This window comes from Dipodomys spectabilis, unplaced genomic scaffold (assembly GCF_019054845.1).
Source record: "Dipodomys spectabilis isolate Male_0828 unplaced genomic scaffold, ASM1905484v1 ptg000032l, whole genome shotgun sequence".
Taxonomy (NCBI): Eukaryota; Metazoa; Chordata; class Mammalia; order Rodentia; family Heteromyidae; genus Dipodomys; species Dipodomys spectabilis.
The window spans coordinates 31920665-31936032 of record NW_024870709.1 but is presented as its reverse complement, the minus strand read 5'-3'; the positions used below and the strand labels follow the sequence as shown (position 1 = coordinate 31936032).

The 15368-nt window shown below is 37.2% G+C and overlaps 1 protein-coding gene across 1 annotated transcript in view; it reads right to left on the bottom strand.

Annotated features, from left to right (window-relative positions):
* Window positions 1-3523: 3523 nt before the first annotated feature.
* The window catches only part of Nectin3 (nectin cell adhesion molecule 3), an 83004-nt gene continuing 71159 nt past the window's right edge, over window positions 3524-15368 (bottom strand). The window contains exons 8-9 of the mRNA XM_042676813.1: window positions 4970-5032; window positions 3524-4138 (exon numbers count right to left, since the gene is read on the bottom strand). Coding sequence (XP_042532747.1) covers window positions 3959-4138; window positions 4970-5032 — 243 coding nt within the window. The 3' untranslated portion in view covers window positions 3524-3958. The remainder of the gene's footprint in view (window positions 4139-4969; window positions 5033-15368) is intronic.

The following is a 15368-nucleotide window of genomic DNA, read 5'->3' as shown; positions in this document are numbered from 1 at the left end:
CTGAAACAGATTTGAAAAAAGTAACAACTGGTTGATGATCAGTACAACCTATGATGGGTGGTCTGTCTGTTTGTCCCCATAGGGGCTCTTGGAAAGAGGAAAAAACCAAGGGTCTGGTCATATAAGGGGCTTGTCCTAGAACCCAGTTCATACTACTCACTCAATGACAGCTGTTAACAGTTTGTAAAATAAAAGCAAGCCTGAGTTGTAACAATATGGATTTTCAATTCTAGCTAAAGTTAGAGAGGCTAAGATTAAGACATTCCCATGGAAAGCTGTAGATAGGGAATGAATGTCTGCTACTTGTACCAGGTTAGAAAGGAATCAGATGAAATAGAAATTTCCATATTGCTTCTTGATTCTCTCTGGAGATCATCTGGTACACTAAATGTTGACAAATGCACAAAAGTTTAGGTTCAATATGCAACACTAACAAGAGGCATAGGCACTTGGCAGCTTGGAGAGAACTTAGAATTTCTCATCTACTATTACCTTAATTCTCACTACAGTTCTGAAAGTTTCACTCTCCCTTATAAGATGGGCAACAATACCCCAGACAGTTGAAGTGACTCTTCTAAGTTTTCATGCTGAGAAAGGGGTAAAACTGGGAGTAGAACTTATACTTTGGTTCTTGAAATATTGGTCTATTTTCTACACTGCAGGGAATAAGAGGCTTGATGTTGAGTTCAATTATATAGAAAGGAGAGCACAGTGAGGGGAAGACTATAAACATCAACAAACACAATTGTGAGTTTCAGACTACTACGAAGGAAGGCTTAGGAAATTATTTTCAAAGATGGATGAGGGAACTGCTGTTTCTGTGGGAAAATATGGACATAGAAAATAAGGATGGAGTTTGTTTAGTTTATGGTGTTTTCTCTGCCAGGTGCATATTACAGGAAGGCCTACTATGGATAAGTATTTCATTAATGATTTCCAGTGAGCACACACTTCAAATTTAGAATAGATAAGAAGTATAAGGAGAGCTCTCTTAGAAGAGATAATAAACCACCATCAGTTCAGATTCATATTCCATTATGTTTGGAGGTTCAGGTGCTTCATTTAAGTGTGATCTGCATAGACCTGGTGTTTGATCAGATTTGCTGTGGTCTGCTTTTGTATCAATAATGAACACTTTAGGAGATGGGCTGCATATCAAATAGGCAGGAAAGGCTGTGTGTAAGGTGAGCATGCTTCCATGGCTCCTTGAAATGTAAAGATGCAAAAAAGTGGGGAATACTATAGGACTTATTTCTAATATGATGTTTGAGTTAACAAGTTATACGAAGAGTACAAAACACCAGTTGTGAATCATATCCTTCAAACTCACTCCTTGACCTTTCAGAGTCAAATGTCCAAATCTAAATGACTTCATCCAGTAGTCCACTCTCCAAATTTATAGAAAACAGTAGGCTAAATTTACATGGTATATTTTTTTGGGGTAGAGGGAGCTGATTAAAGCCCCTCTTTATTTCACTAAGTTTTCAGGGAGAACAGATGAAAAATACCAGAACAAACTATTACAGAACTTGTGTGACCCATGCAAAGGACCAAGAACTGTAAAATCTACCAGTCTGTTCAAGAAATATAGCTGGCAGAAAGGCAAGGAGAATACCAAACTGGGCTGGCTACAAAAGAGGTGTCATGCAGAATGTTAAAAGGTAGACAGTGGGTTCCACATGGGACAGTTCTAAAGATAGGACAAAGAATTCTTAAAACTTCCAACTTCCAAATTCTTTTCTCTTATAGAGACAGTTCTCCTGCCCCAAGGCCCACAGTTGCTTTGGTGAAACCAATTCAACTTCCTGCTTCCAAGCAGAACCCTAAAAACCATCTCTAGCTTTAAGACACATTTAAAGCTTTCTAAAGGAGGCACTGCCCATTGTATTGTCTCCATTACATCTAATATTTATTAAGCGCTTTATTATGATCAGCTCTGAGCCTAGGTACCAGTGGCTCATACCTATAATTCTAGCTACTCCAACAGATTGAGATCTGAAGCCAGCCTGGGCAGAAAGGACTCCAATTAATCAGCAAAAAAGCCAAAGTAGTGGTATGGCTCAAGTGGTAAGAGTTCTAGCCATTCCCCCATACCCCACCAAAGAAAAAAAAAAGCTAAATGAGAGCAAGAGCCCGGCACATCCATACCCACACTTACATCCCCCTTCACACACACACACATACACACACACACACACACACACACACTCACACACACACACACACACAGAGCTATGAGCAGTCATCTTGCTGTTAGAACATAGTTGCAAGAATTTCTATATCTTTAGTTACATTCCTAAGTGATGGCATTCCAGGCCATCTTCTTTGCTATATGGGAATCACACTATTATTCCAAAGCAGTGCAATAAAGATCATTAAAATTTACCCTTTGATGCTCAACAGCTCTAACTTTTAAAAGTGCTACTCATCTAGTTAAGGCACGGAGGTGGAATTGGAACATCCTATCTCTCAGGACCTTTGATCACCCAGGCATGGGGGTGTGGGGATGATTACTACTGTAGAACCACCTGGATAATTTGTCTGACAAAGCATAGCAACTAAAAAAGGAAACGCACGTAAATCATATCATGATTCATAAAGTATCTTTGGGATCTCATTAGAAATCTGTTAATATCCTCCTCTCCCTTTGTAGTATAGGCTGGCAATATATATGGCTTCTTTTGGTGTTTATGCTACTCTTTCCCAATATATGACAAGTGTGTGTATTTTCTTGTGCTGGTGACACACTTCTAATCTCCCAGAACACACAGAAAAGCTGCATTTTCCTTAAGACTTGAGGAATTACAGTGATGGAAAGCCAGCAAAGGGGATATGAGAAAATTCAAGGCAGATATTTATAGGCATCGAAGTGTCATAGGCTACCCTGGCACGTAAGTGTCTATGCTATTTACATTTTAGCATCACTAATCTCTTTGACAAGTAGGGGAAAGGGGGTAGAAGACATGTGAGTTCAGTGCACAGATTGTACTGAAGTAGCTTAACAAAGTTTCCAAATATTCCACCTGATTTTTAAGATCAGAGGTTATTTCATGGTGATTTTCAGTGTTTTTTCTGAGGTAGATAAAACATGGAATATATGTAGTCTGCAGAATGAAGGCAAGCTGTTTGAGCCTCAGTGGATTGGGATTCACTAGAGAGAAATTTCTGAAGCGAAAGCTCCACTTGTCATGAGCAGGAGAAAAGAGGAACAAGAGGAATGGCTGTGCACCATGTAGGCAGGGCTTCCAGGTTTAAATAGGTGGGAAATGGGTTAATCTGACCAAGTGAAGAGCAGGATGGTAGCAAGGAGGACAGAAGGACAGAGTAAGAGAAGATAGTCATGAGGTGGCAGATCACAGCAGGGATTAAGGGACCCTTCAGGAACTTTAGTGATCAGGAAGGAACACAGATCACAGTAACACAAGGGTTTAAAAGGAACTGCAAAGTGCCCTTTGTTGGTGTTCTTTTAGGATAAAGAGAAAAAATTGCCTTTCTTCAGGCTTCTGTTTGTATACACATGTCAGGAAATCTAAATCCCAGCTAAATAATTTGTGAAATGGATCCTAAACTCATTTTTCCACTTGTTTGAATCATAGATAAGCATGCTGGCCTGCCTGAAGCCTGGTGAGGTTGTTACTAATGACTGGGCCTTTCTTTCTGAAGAGTCACTACAGCTATCACCAGCAGATGTACTTTCAAATGAACATACCACCATAGGCCAAATGTTAGTAGTTAAACACCAGTATCAGAAACACAGAGCTACAGTCAAGTTCACAAACACAGCTGGTGTTTAAGAAACCCTAAGTGAAAAAAAAAGAATTCCACGATTAGCTTCAATTCACGTGTCAAGATTTCCAGTACATTAAGGCTGGGATTGTTTAGACGAGAGAGAATATAGTAACTACAACCTCAGTTTTCAACATTTGTTCCAATGGCCATTTGGATAAAGAGAGAAAAATCACACATAATGTTCTCGTGGATTGATGTAGATTCTCTCTGGATCACTGTTTTGATAATGTTTGCTTGGGCTCCGGTCTTGGTAGCACACGTGACTATAAATGGGGTGCCTCTGCTGAATGCCATCTTCTCCTACTGGGTGCTCATCCTCACACATAAATCTCCTGCTATTCAGTCCATTCTGAAAAATTCAAACATTGGTTACATTAGCAGAGCAGCTGTTTGTATTTTTCCTTCCCCCCCCCCTCTTTTTTAGCACTTTGGTAAGAATAGGAAAAATAAAATTAATTAAAGCTCATATCCCCAATTCATTATACCACAAAGAATTGGGTAGCAAGGTAAAAAGTTCAACTACTAAGGATATTCCAGTTATCTGTTGTTCTTGACGACTAAAATAAATATTTTAGTAACTCCTAAATGCAAGATTTCAAGGAATGAGTACTATGATCTGGTTCAGGTTTTGAAATTTGGAATTTGTTGTCAGTAAACTGGAGAAAGATACAATTGTGTACTTCAGGAGTACCTGCAGCAAGGCTTAAGCCTAGAATGAATATGGGTATGAGGAGAATTAAGTCAAACAAAATGAAAATAAATCTTAAGACCTAGAAATAGGGAACTGGAGAAAGAGGACAGTAAAAGGAACTGGCATTTGATCATATGCCTGACAAAACTGAGAATGAGAAATGCTGCCAAAAATATTCTTGTGTCTTAACCTTTCCTTCTGGCTTGACCAGGGGTGGGCTACAGCTGATACTTTCTCGAACATGAATTTCCCATGATGCTTTATGATGTCTGCCTGGTTATTGGTTTCATAAAACTTGATTATTTCCTATGCAATCTTAAGACTATTTCTAAGAAAAGGCAAGCTCAAGCTCTTTACCAATTCCTAGTAAAAGACTCATATAGGAGAAAGATGAATAAAATGAACTTTTATAAACCTCCAATGACAATTAACTGAGTATGTGAGCCACCAGCTCTACCTAAGCTGATACAGCACGACCATCTTACTTACAGAGGGTTGAAGATTGCCAACTTCTCTCTCTTGGAACTGAGCCTGCAAGGGCAATTGTTCAGTCTAGAGGAAAATATAAAATGTTCTTTTAAGCATCATGCACATGGTAAAATATTAACAGCCAACACTGTGAAGACCTCTTGTCTTTCTTTCTCTCTCCTGACTACAGATTTCACTTAGAAAGACAATATCCAGAATACCTGTTACAGAAGTTGTTAGGCAAGCTTGTGTATTCTTACTTGAGAGTGTAGCACATGAAGTCATTTGCCATTTCCCAATGGAACAGTCTGATGTTACAAATCAGGTTAGTGTAGTTTGGTGAGGCAATGAGACATCAGTCTGTCTTTATCTGTCCTCTTCCTTTTGTTACTCTTACTCCCAAAGGGGTTTCATCACTTCCAGAATTAATTTCACCCTAAAAAATGCTCTTTCTCAGCTAACCACTGTCATCCAAATACATTCTTCAGATGCTTGAGGCCTCAGTTTCAAATAGCACATCTTTTGTGAAGTCCTGAATGGCATCCACAGGTAGAGACAGCTTTTATTGCAACTCTTAGAACAACTGTTTACTTATCTCCTTTGCTATATTGAGAGTGCTGGTTCAAAAGTTTATAAACATTATCTCACCAAGTCCTTATAAATAATTCTATAAAACTGGTATAACCTAAAGCTCAAGAGTAGTTAAGTAAGTTGTCTCTAGTCACACAGCTGGTAAGTAGCAGATTATGATTCAAACATGGCTTTGTCCAATTCCAAATCCTACAGTCTTGAATCTCCCGCTTCTAGCTCAGTGAATGGAAAACAGATTTCGGTGAATATACTAAATCATGACTGAATGTCACAGCACGTAGGTGCAGCTATCCCCATGCTCTGTATTCACTGTTTTTGTTCAAATGTCCCTTTGGTCTGGAATATTTTCCCCTTAAACTCTGGTAGTTAGAACAACCATTCATCACTGCCTGACAAGTAATCCTTTTTTTTAACCTATAAAACCTTTCTATATTTCTCATCAAAATTAATCTTTTATTTATTTATTTATTTTTTTGGGGGGGGTCAGGTCATGGGGCCTGAACTCTGGACCTGGGCGCTGTCCCTCAGCTCTTCAGCTCAAGGCTAGCGCTCTACCACTTGAACCACAGCGCCACTTCTGGCTTTTTTCTTCTTGCTTATGTAGTGCTGAGGAATCAAACCCAGGGCCTCAGGCATGCAAGGCAAGCGCTCTACCACTGAGCCACCTTCCCAGCCCCTCAAAATTAATCTTTTAAATCTGCGTTCCTATACTGTTCTTGTTCGTGCCTTTATTTCCTATTATAGCACAAATGTGATTTGTCTTTATCGTCTTTAATGCCTAGTGTCTATCAACTCCAGTAAATACTGAGCCTGGCTAAAGCCCAAATGTTCTGCCCATCCCATCCTCCCATCTATCTGCTGATACCTAATCTTCAGTGCTATGGCACAAGGAGGTGGGGCCTTTGAGAGGTGATTAGGCCAAAAGCTAGGGACTCTGTGAATGGGATTGGGACTCTATGAAGGGTGCAGGAGGATGTGATTTTTCCCAGCCATGTGTATTATGGACATGTGGTTAATCAGATAGTCTGTTATTGTCATCTTCAATTTCTTCATAATTTTATTATGAATTTGTATTGTGTAAGTGGCCTAATGGGACAAATTAGCATGCTTCATGGATATGTAGCCTAGGCTCAGGGGTATCTTGTCTCTGGATGCTTGGCTTCTATTGGTTCTTGGTCATTATTCTTCTATCCTGACACCTTCCTCCAGATATGGCTGTTGCCTTCATCCTGGAAGGGGTCAGAGCACTTGTTCAGGGACAGAAGTGCATGTCCTACCAGTGTCGTGGACATTGTGTATGTTTCTGGGAACTACATCAAAGCAATGGCAAGACTCTTATAAATACAAATTTAGTGTTTATTGCAGCATTATTTACCATAGCTAAGATATGGAACCAGCCCAGATGCCCCTCAGTAGATGAATGGATCAAGAAAATGTGGTATATATACACAATGGAATTCTATGCCTCCATCAGAAAGAATGACATTGCCCCATTTGTTAGGAAATGGAAAAACTTGGAAAAAATTATATTAAGTGAAGTAAGCCAGGCCGAAAGAAACATAGGTCCCATGGTTTCCCTTATTTGCAATATCTAGTATATGTATGAGTCAAGCGGAAAAGGTCAGATAATGTGATGTTAGGAAAATGAACCCTTACATATGTATTTTAATGTTTTTTTCATGCATTTGTTTCTAATGCATTTATAAGATTATCTCTTTGTTGCTTTGTATGTCCCTCCCCCACAGTATAACCCCTGCTTTCACTATATTTGATGTCAGTATAACTTGTAAAGGAGATGGGGAAAAACAAGTCGTTTAAGGATACATGTGGACCTGTTGCAACAATGAGAAGTACAAGTTGTCATGTCAAAAACGAGCTTTACAACGTTGGGGGGTGGGGGGAAGGCGGGAGGATTGGGTGGGAGGGGGGAGGCTGGGAAGGGATGTGAAGGGTAAACAAAGGAGGAGGCTGTAATACTTGATAAGAAATGTATGCATTATCCTGCCCATGTAATTGTAACCCCTCTGTACAGTGTGTTCACAAAAAATAAAATAAAATAAAAAATGAGAGAAAAAAAATAAAATACAAATTTAGTGACCTAATATAATCATGACATTCTTAATCATAAGCAAGAGTTCTTGCATGTGCACTCCCCATAAGGCCTCACAAATTTTGTAGCCACTTCTGATCCAAGGGAAATAGACTTGGAAAACAAACAAATAAGATCAGCATTTTCCTTTGCTTTTTTTGTTTTAAACGATTCCTATTGTTGTCTCTCTTTCATTTTAATGTAAGTAATTAAGAAATGATTATACATCACTTGTAGTTGCATCTAATTTGATCAGAGGTAGGCAGTTAGAAACTTCCATAGAGTGGGTTTGGTTTTGAAACCACCAAAGACAAATCTTTTCTTCCTGAAGATGTATCTGGATGCCTTTATAAAAGATCTCTTAGTTAGAAACACATTTCTTTAACTTTAAGTATCCCTTTTACAATAATAAAAGTTAAATCTATTTGTATCGAATTTTAGAAGAACAACCCAGTAATAGCCACTTTAACTGACTACCACTTTTATTGGCATCCACTGAAAAGTCCTGCCAGTCTGTTCATATTGTGATCTTTAGTAGTTCTCCTTGTCTAATAAACAGTCTTGATTCCAATTCTGACACTGTTGTAGAAGGTAAAGCAAATGAAGTAATGTCCTAAGCAACCTCGGCTTATAGGTAGGCACAAATAACATTTACCAAATGGAGGATAACCAAAGATTCTGGCAGTTACTTCTGTTCTTATTTAATAAGTCCCGTAATATAAAAATGAAAATGGAAAAGAAACCCTGACCACAGTTTTGGTGGCAACAATAAAAGGTGTACAGCAATATGGCCTTATCTCTTGGTTTAATTGGTAACCACATGTGGAAAATGGAGGCATAGAAGCATATTCTAGAAGCCTTGTGTTTATGGCCTCAAGTGTTTGGAGAAAATGATTGAAAATATGCTGTTGCACATTTATCTCCTACCAGATTCCAAATGTCAAATTTAACTTGGCTACAAAATAAACACATATTCCTGATGATTCCAGTAAGAGTTCCATTTTGTCACACCTCTGAAGCACAATAACAACCTCTACATCCTAGAAGCACTAGGAGTACAATATAACCACTAGTGAATTAACAAAAGGGCCCAGAGATGCCACAAAAAACTACTTTCAATACAGATTTCAACAAGCCACTGCCTTTGTGAGCATTAATGGGATTTCTACCTTTATATCATAGCTAGAGATAACAAAATTATCCAGAATGGTACATTTGGCAATGAAGGACACATCATTTCTCAATGTGAACAAGAAAAAGTTCTTAGATCCTGTAATTTTCATATTCACTGATTAGGTAAGTTTTTTATCTCCATCCCATATTCTATATCTTCATCAGTCAATCACTACATCTGAGAGGAGCCTCAAAATTTTGCAATGTTGAAACACACTTTTCTTTTTCATTAATAAACTTTTTTAGTGCAAGTTATAAGTGCATAGAAAAGTTGAGTGGAAAATATGGTTATCATGAACCCTTCCTGTCTACATTCTCAGAGGTACCCCCGAACCCATCAACATCCGGTATCACAGTAGTCCACTAGTTATAATGAGGAATCTTCATATATGTCATCATAACCTAAAAGTCACAGTTTGCATTGTGGCTGGGTCTTTTATGGTTTAAGTACACACAATAACATGATCCACTACTGTAGCATCACTTAGAATAATAGCTTTCTTGCCTTTAAAATGTCCTGTGATGTACTTCTTTATCCCTTCCCATTTATCCACTTCTCAGACATTGCTTTTTTTTTTTTTACTATTATCTTGCCATTTCTACATTGTCATGCAGTTAGAATCATTCATTACAAAACCTTTTCAGACTACTCTGCAAATTCAACTTAAGTCATATATATTTAAACTTCTTTCATGTCTTTTCATGGCAGATAGCTCATGCCTTTTTAACACTGAATAGTAATTCACAGTCTGGATGTATCACAATGTTTTTGTCCATTCATCTACTGAAGGACTTCTTACATTAGTTGCTTCCAAGATTTGGCAGTTATGATTAAGGAGGTATATACCACAAACTTCTATATGAAGGTTTTGGGTGTGGAAAGACTTTTTATTTGAGTAAATTTCATGAGTAAATCCAGTATGATTGCTGGATTTTAGAGTAAGAGTATCCTTAGTAAGGAATCCATCATTTTGTATTCCTACTAGCAATGAATGGGAGTTCTGTTATTGCATCCCCATGTGAATATTGAGTGCTTTAAAAAAACTAATAACTATAGTATATAAAGTGTCTTGCCTAAGACCTTACATGTGTTTGCTGTTTAATATTTATGTACTAGATAAAACCAATATTTTAACTGTTGGATCCACAGTATAGATTATTCTATTATTCTTGTACATATTCATAGAAAGCCTCAGGCTACAATGAATCTAATCAATTTTCTCACTTACATGTACTACGTTGCTGCAATTTCTACTGAATGGCAATCCATAATTCACTTCCCTGATTTACTAAAATCATGCAGCCATTCATTTCTAGCTTTCAAGGTGCTAGTGACAGTAGCTTTTCAGATTTTGTTATCTTAGTAAACATTTTACCTTCTCTGACTCAATAAATAAACCATTACCCTTTACCACATGCATTGTACTTCACTCAACTTTTGTGTAAGACAATGTTTTAAAATCCCAGAAGCAGAGCTTTCAGAACTGTTAAGGCTTATTTTTAGTGATGACAAGTAAGATTTCATCTCCTATTGTCATGAGGCCAATGATAACTCTGGACATTCTGTTCAGACACCAGAAAATCTGCAAACTAGAGTTCCATTTGGGACTGCTGCCCCAGCTGTCAAATTTGTCTTTTTTTTAAAAAAAAGCTTCTTTCACAATGTCATCTCTCACAGTTCTGCATTTCCTCATGGTGAACTACACTTCTCTTTATCCCTAATATACTGTAACTTATAATCATCCTATCTATATGTTGAGCAGTTTTCCCACTAAGAACTCGGGCACCTAGATGACTATGTTCTTCCTTCTGTTCATGCCATCATCTTGACCGACCTCACTTTTTGGCTTTTCTCTCCACTTTAGCAAATTACTCCAATACCATCTCCGCTCTCCTGCTCTCCCACACTTCTTGTAACCAATTCCATCTCCTAGGCATATACACCTGTTTAAGTGTCTCCTATTTTAATAGAGAAATGAAAGATAATGTTCTGAAACTGCAACTTCCTAAATCCTCAAAGGACCTTAATTCACCTTTAAAGACTCTGATTCATCAGTGATACTAGAACACTTTGTTGAAAATGAACTATACAACTTGTACTAGAGGGGGAGTGGGAAGGAAAAAACTGGGAGAAAACAAGGGAAGAAGTGACACTGTTCAAAAAGAAATGTACTCATCACCCAACTTGGTAACTGTAACCCCACTACACATCCACTTTACAGTAAAAATAAATTAAAAACACAAACAAAACAAAAAGAAAACCAAAATGATGGGTCTTTGTCCATTCTGTCAATGTCATTAAAAGCCAGAAGGTCCTTTCTAGTCTTGGCTCTACCATTAATTCAATGATGTGAGCAAACTGCATTTACCCTTTATATGTATTGATTTCCTCAAATAAAGAAATGCAGAGTGTTTAAAAAAGATATTGTGAATGCTTACTTCCTATGGAGGATCATGCATCTGCTTTCACTTGTCAAGACTATACAGGGAGATATACAGCCTCACACTGGTAGGGTGGGAACTGGTCTGCACTCATGCTGCCTTCTCAACGCAAGCATTTGCTAAGCCATATCCCATCCCATCATTGACATCTTTCCATTGTTACTTATAGCTCACCAAACATAACTAAATATTTTACTGTGCACTGCTCTACTTTTTATGGAAAAAGTATAAATTGTGTGAATATATAACCACTTTTTCATAAAATCTTGTCCAGTCTCTTAGAAAAATGGAACGAATTACTCTATACTGCCTTCTCTTACTTGTTAAAGAAACTTGGAATCCTTAATAACATATCATATATTGTAATACTCTCCTTTTTAGCTGATTTTTTTTGTGCTTTTTGCTACCCCCTAATTATTGATGAACAAAGGAATTGGGTCTCTTTTTTTTTCTTTCCTGTTCAGAGTTTTAGTTTAATACTTAGGATTCATGTTGAAATCACTTTCTAATGGAGTCAAACAGAGGTTTTAGGTATTACTTGGTCATAGAAAATCTATTTTCTTTGAACTAAGTCTTTGCTCCATGACCAGTATTCTTCTGGTAAGATTTATCCTTTCTAAGATGTTGTCTTGTCTTTTGACATTCTCTGTCTTCTCTGGTAATGCTTCTGTGAGACATTACTATTGATCTAATACTTATTATGCTGACAAGGGGCACAGTTTTACTTCTGCTTCCAGTTACGGGGAAATACTAGACAACTGTGCTGCACAGAACTGGGACCCCAAGATACACAGACACAGACACAGACACACAGACACACAGAGACACACGCACACACACACACACACACACACACACACACACACACACACACATCCTCGGATAGCCCTAACTTCGAAAATTCAAGATCATAAGATTTTGATGTGCTCTGAGCCAAAATTCAATCTATAGATAAGTTGCGATGGCTAGAATCTGTGGGATGGGATTAAAAAGGGAGACTCACACAGAAAAAGTTCCAGAAACTTGAATATAAGTTGCCTTGACAAATATATATACACATACAGAGCAGACAGAAAACAAGTATTGGAGGAGGAATTACCAGGGAGCTCTTATCTTAGCCATGAAGGAAGTTTGATTATACTTGGGTATGATGATGGCTTCCTTTGCTGGCAGAATCCTTAGATAACTCAGATCAACACATGGAAACAGTCAAGGACTGAACATATTTCTATGTCTAGTCACTCTCACTTCTGCAAACTCCCCAGGATTTAAGTATTAGGGCTCCATTCTAAGCATCTTATCTAATAATAATTATGTCCCCAAAGCTCACCTTTGAACACTGTAAGTGGATAAGTTTGCACATTCTTAGAATTTCATGATGAGGAATGAATTTCAACACAGAGAGCTTTGATGGACACTGAACTCATACTCACACATTGGTATGACATTCAGTAGAGATTCAGGGTTCCACCTTAGAACTAAGGCTAACACAGCTAAAAGAGGATAAATTACAAACAGCCTAACACAGTTTAAATCAGGTTTCTAGAAGATGAAGCTGATTTTTAAGTTAACTGACAGAAAACTAGTTTATTTCTTATTTAAGGATGATGGAAAAAACTTGAAAGTGATATTGTAATATTCCATAATGTCTAGCATCCAATTATCATTTATTTTCCTGAGGAAAAAAGCAAATGTAAATAACCAGTAGAAATTATGCCAGAGGTAACTTTTGGGAACCAACAAGAAAAAAAGGATGTAATCCCAGCATTTGGGAGGTAGAGAAAGGATTGCAGGTTCAAGATAAGCCTGGGATATATAGTAGTCTCAAAAACACAGCTGTCATAAATTAGTTTAAGGTTACAAAAAAACAGAGAAGCATACTGTAAATGGTAGAGCATCTGCTTAGCAAATGTGAGGCGAAAACATTTAATTACAATCATAACATGGGAATTAACAATGACAGAAAAGAACCAAAGAGAAGGTTGAGATTGTTGCTCAATGATAGAGTACCTACCTAGCATGTATAAGGCCCTCAGTTTATTCCCTAGCACTACACACACACACACACACACACACACACACACACACATACAGAATTTCTAGACCTGAAAAATTATAATGTAGAAATTGTAAACTGTCATTGTATATCGTAATAAGAGATTAGACACAGCCAATGAAAAGATCAGTACACATGAAGGAAGAAACTATCAATATAAAGAGAAGGGAAATGGCTGGTGACCTGTGGAATAAATATATCAAGAATTTCACCAATTGTGTAATCAGAACTACAGAAAGGAATTTCATAAATTGCTGATAACCACTATTAAGAATAAAAAATATTGCCAGAAATAAAAATAACATAAAGCATGTGCAGAGAAGTGGCTTCTAGTGAGAATGGACAAAGATGGAAGAGAGAGAAGACAGTATAACTACAGTGTTAAGTGGTCAATGAAAAACAAAAAATTGGCTTGTGCTATAATGCGTGCTACTAAGGAGGCTGAAATTTGAGGATTATGGTTCAAAGTCAGTCCAGGAAGGAAAGTCTATGAGACTTATCTCCAATAAATTATTCAGAAAAAGCTGGAAGTCACTTGAGCTGGTGGCTCAAGTGATAGAGTACTAGAGGCGCAGGGACCATGCCCAAGACCTCCGTTCAAGAAGCAGGATCAGCTAAAAAAAAAAAAAAAGGTGAAGGGGCATGGAGAGTAGAATTTTTATGTGCCATGGAAAATACCTAAAAAAATAAAATCTCCAATTGCTTTCTCCAAACTTTTAAAGTTTTCCCTATAGATGTCTTGGTTAATTTTTTTGAGGCTATTGCAAATGGAGTTGCTTTCCTGATTTCAGTCTCTATCTTCTCATTGTTGGTATACAGAAAAGCTAAACACATTAGGTGTATGCAAGTGGTTACAAATGTAGATTCAAAGAGTATAACTCCTTAGAAAAGCAAAGTAAAAAAACCAACAAAATAAGCACCAGGAAATAGGTACTTGCAAGGTGGGGGGGCAAGGGTAGATGAATAAAGTAGAAATTGGAGGAATGCAATCAAGAATTCAATGTATACATTATAAAATTAAGAAAAGGAAAGGTGTGGGCTATGAAGGGATGAGTGAGAATTTCAAAGGGGTGGTACTGATCAAGATGGATTGTATTTACAAACTGCTTTGTTAAGTGGCAATTCCTTTAGGCAATTCCTTAAATTAAAAAATAAAAAAGTCACAGAAAAGATGTCCAGAAAAACAAAAGCTAAGAATTTGTTGTCTGTACATTTACAAAGCTCCTCATGCTGAAGAAAATTTATTCCAAATCTAACTATCAATTTTTACATTTGCAAAGATTCATTATGATTTAGGACAAAAATAATGTGAGTATTGTCAAGTCTATATCACATGGGAAAATAAAATACATAATATGGAATGGAAAGAGAAAAATGGAATAAAATATGGCAGTATGCTAATATAAATTACACATCAATAAAGGTGAGCTCTTTAGAAACTGTATTTTTCCATATTAATACTGTTACTCTACTACAGGAAATGAAGTGGAATGAGAAGTCACCATACAGTATGAACTATTATGTATGTTCTCAATATTTACTTTATAAGTATGGTCTCTGATACAGAAATTTTTCTGCTGAAGTACCTATTTGCCTATTTGTATTCTAAATACTGAGTTATTAATCTGTAGAGATGCTTTCACTAGGTTAGTGGTGAAATAAAATAAAGAATTGGCTATAATTCACAAAACACAAATTCTTCAAGGCGTATGTATTATATTCCTATCTATTCATTAAATTCAACATTAAAACTGAAGGCCAGATGGGTGTGGTAGGATGCATGCGGAATTCCAGAATCCCAACTACTCTGTAAAGTTAAGCAAGAGGTTTACTTGAGCCAAGGATTTCATGGCTAGCTTGGAGAACATTGCCAGTCCATTTCAAATAAACAAAACCCCAAAATACAATAAAACTGTTAACCAAAAGTTGATTTCCCTTTCCCTTTTTAATAGGAGAGAAGTCAACCATACTGCAGGAGCAACAACTACAAAGAATGTGTCCTAACTGAGCAAATTGACACCATTAATCAGGTACTTGTTTAATGAGATATGTAACTGTTATGTTCTTTG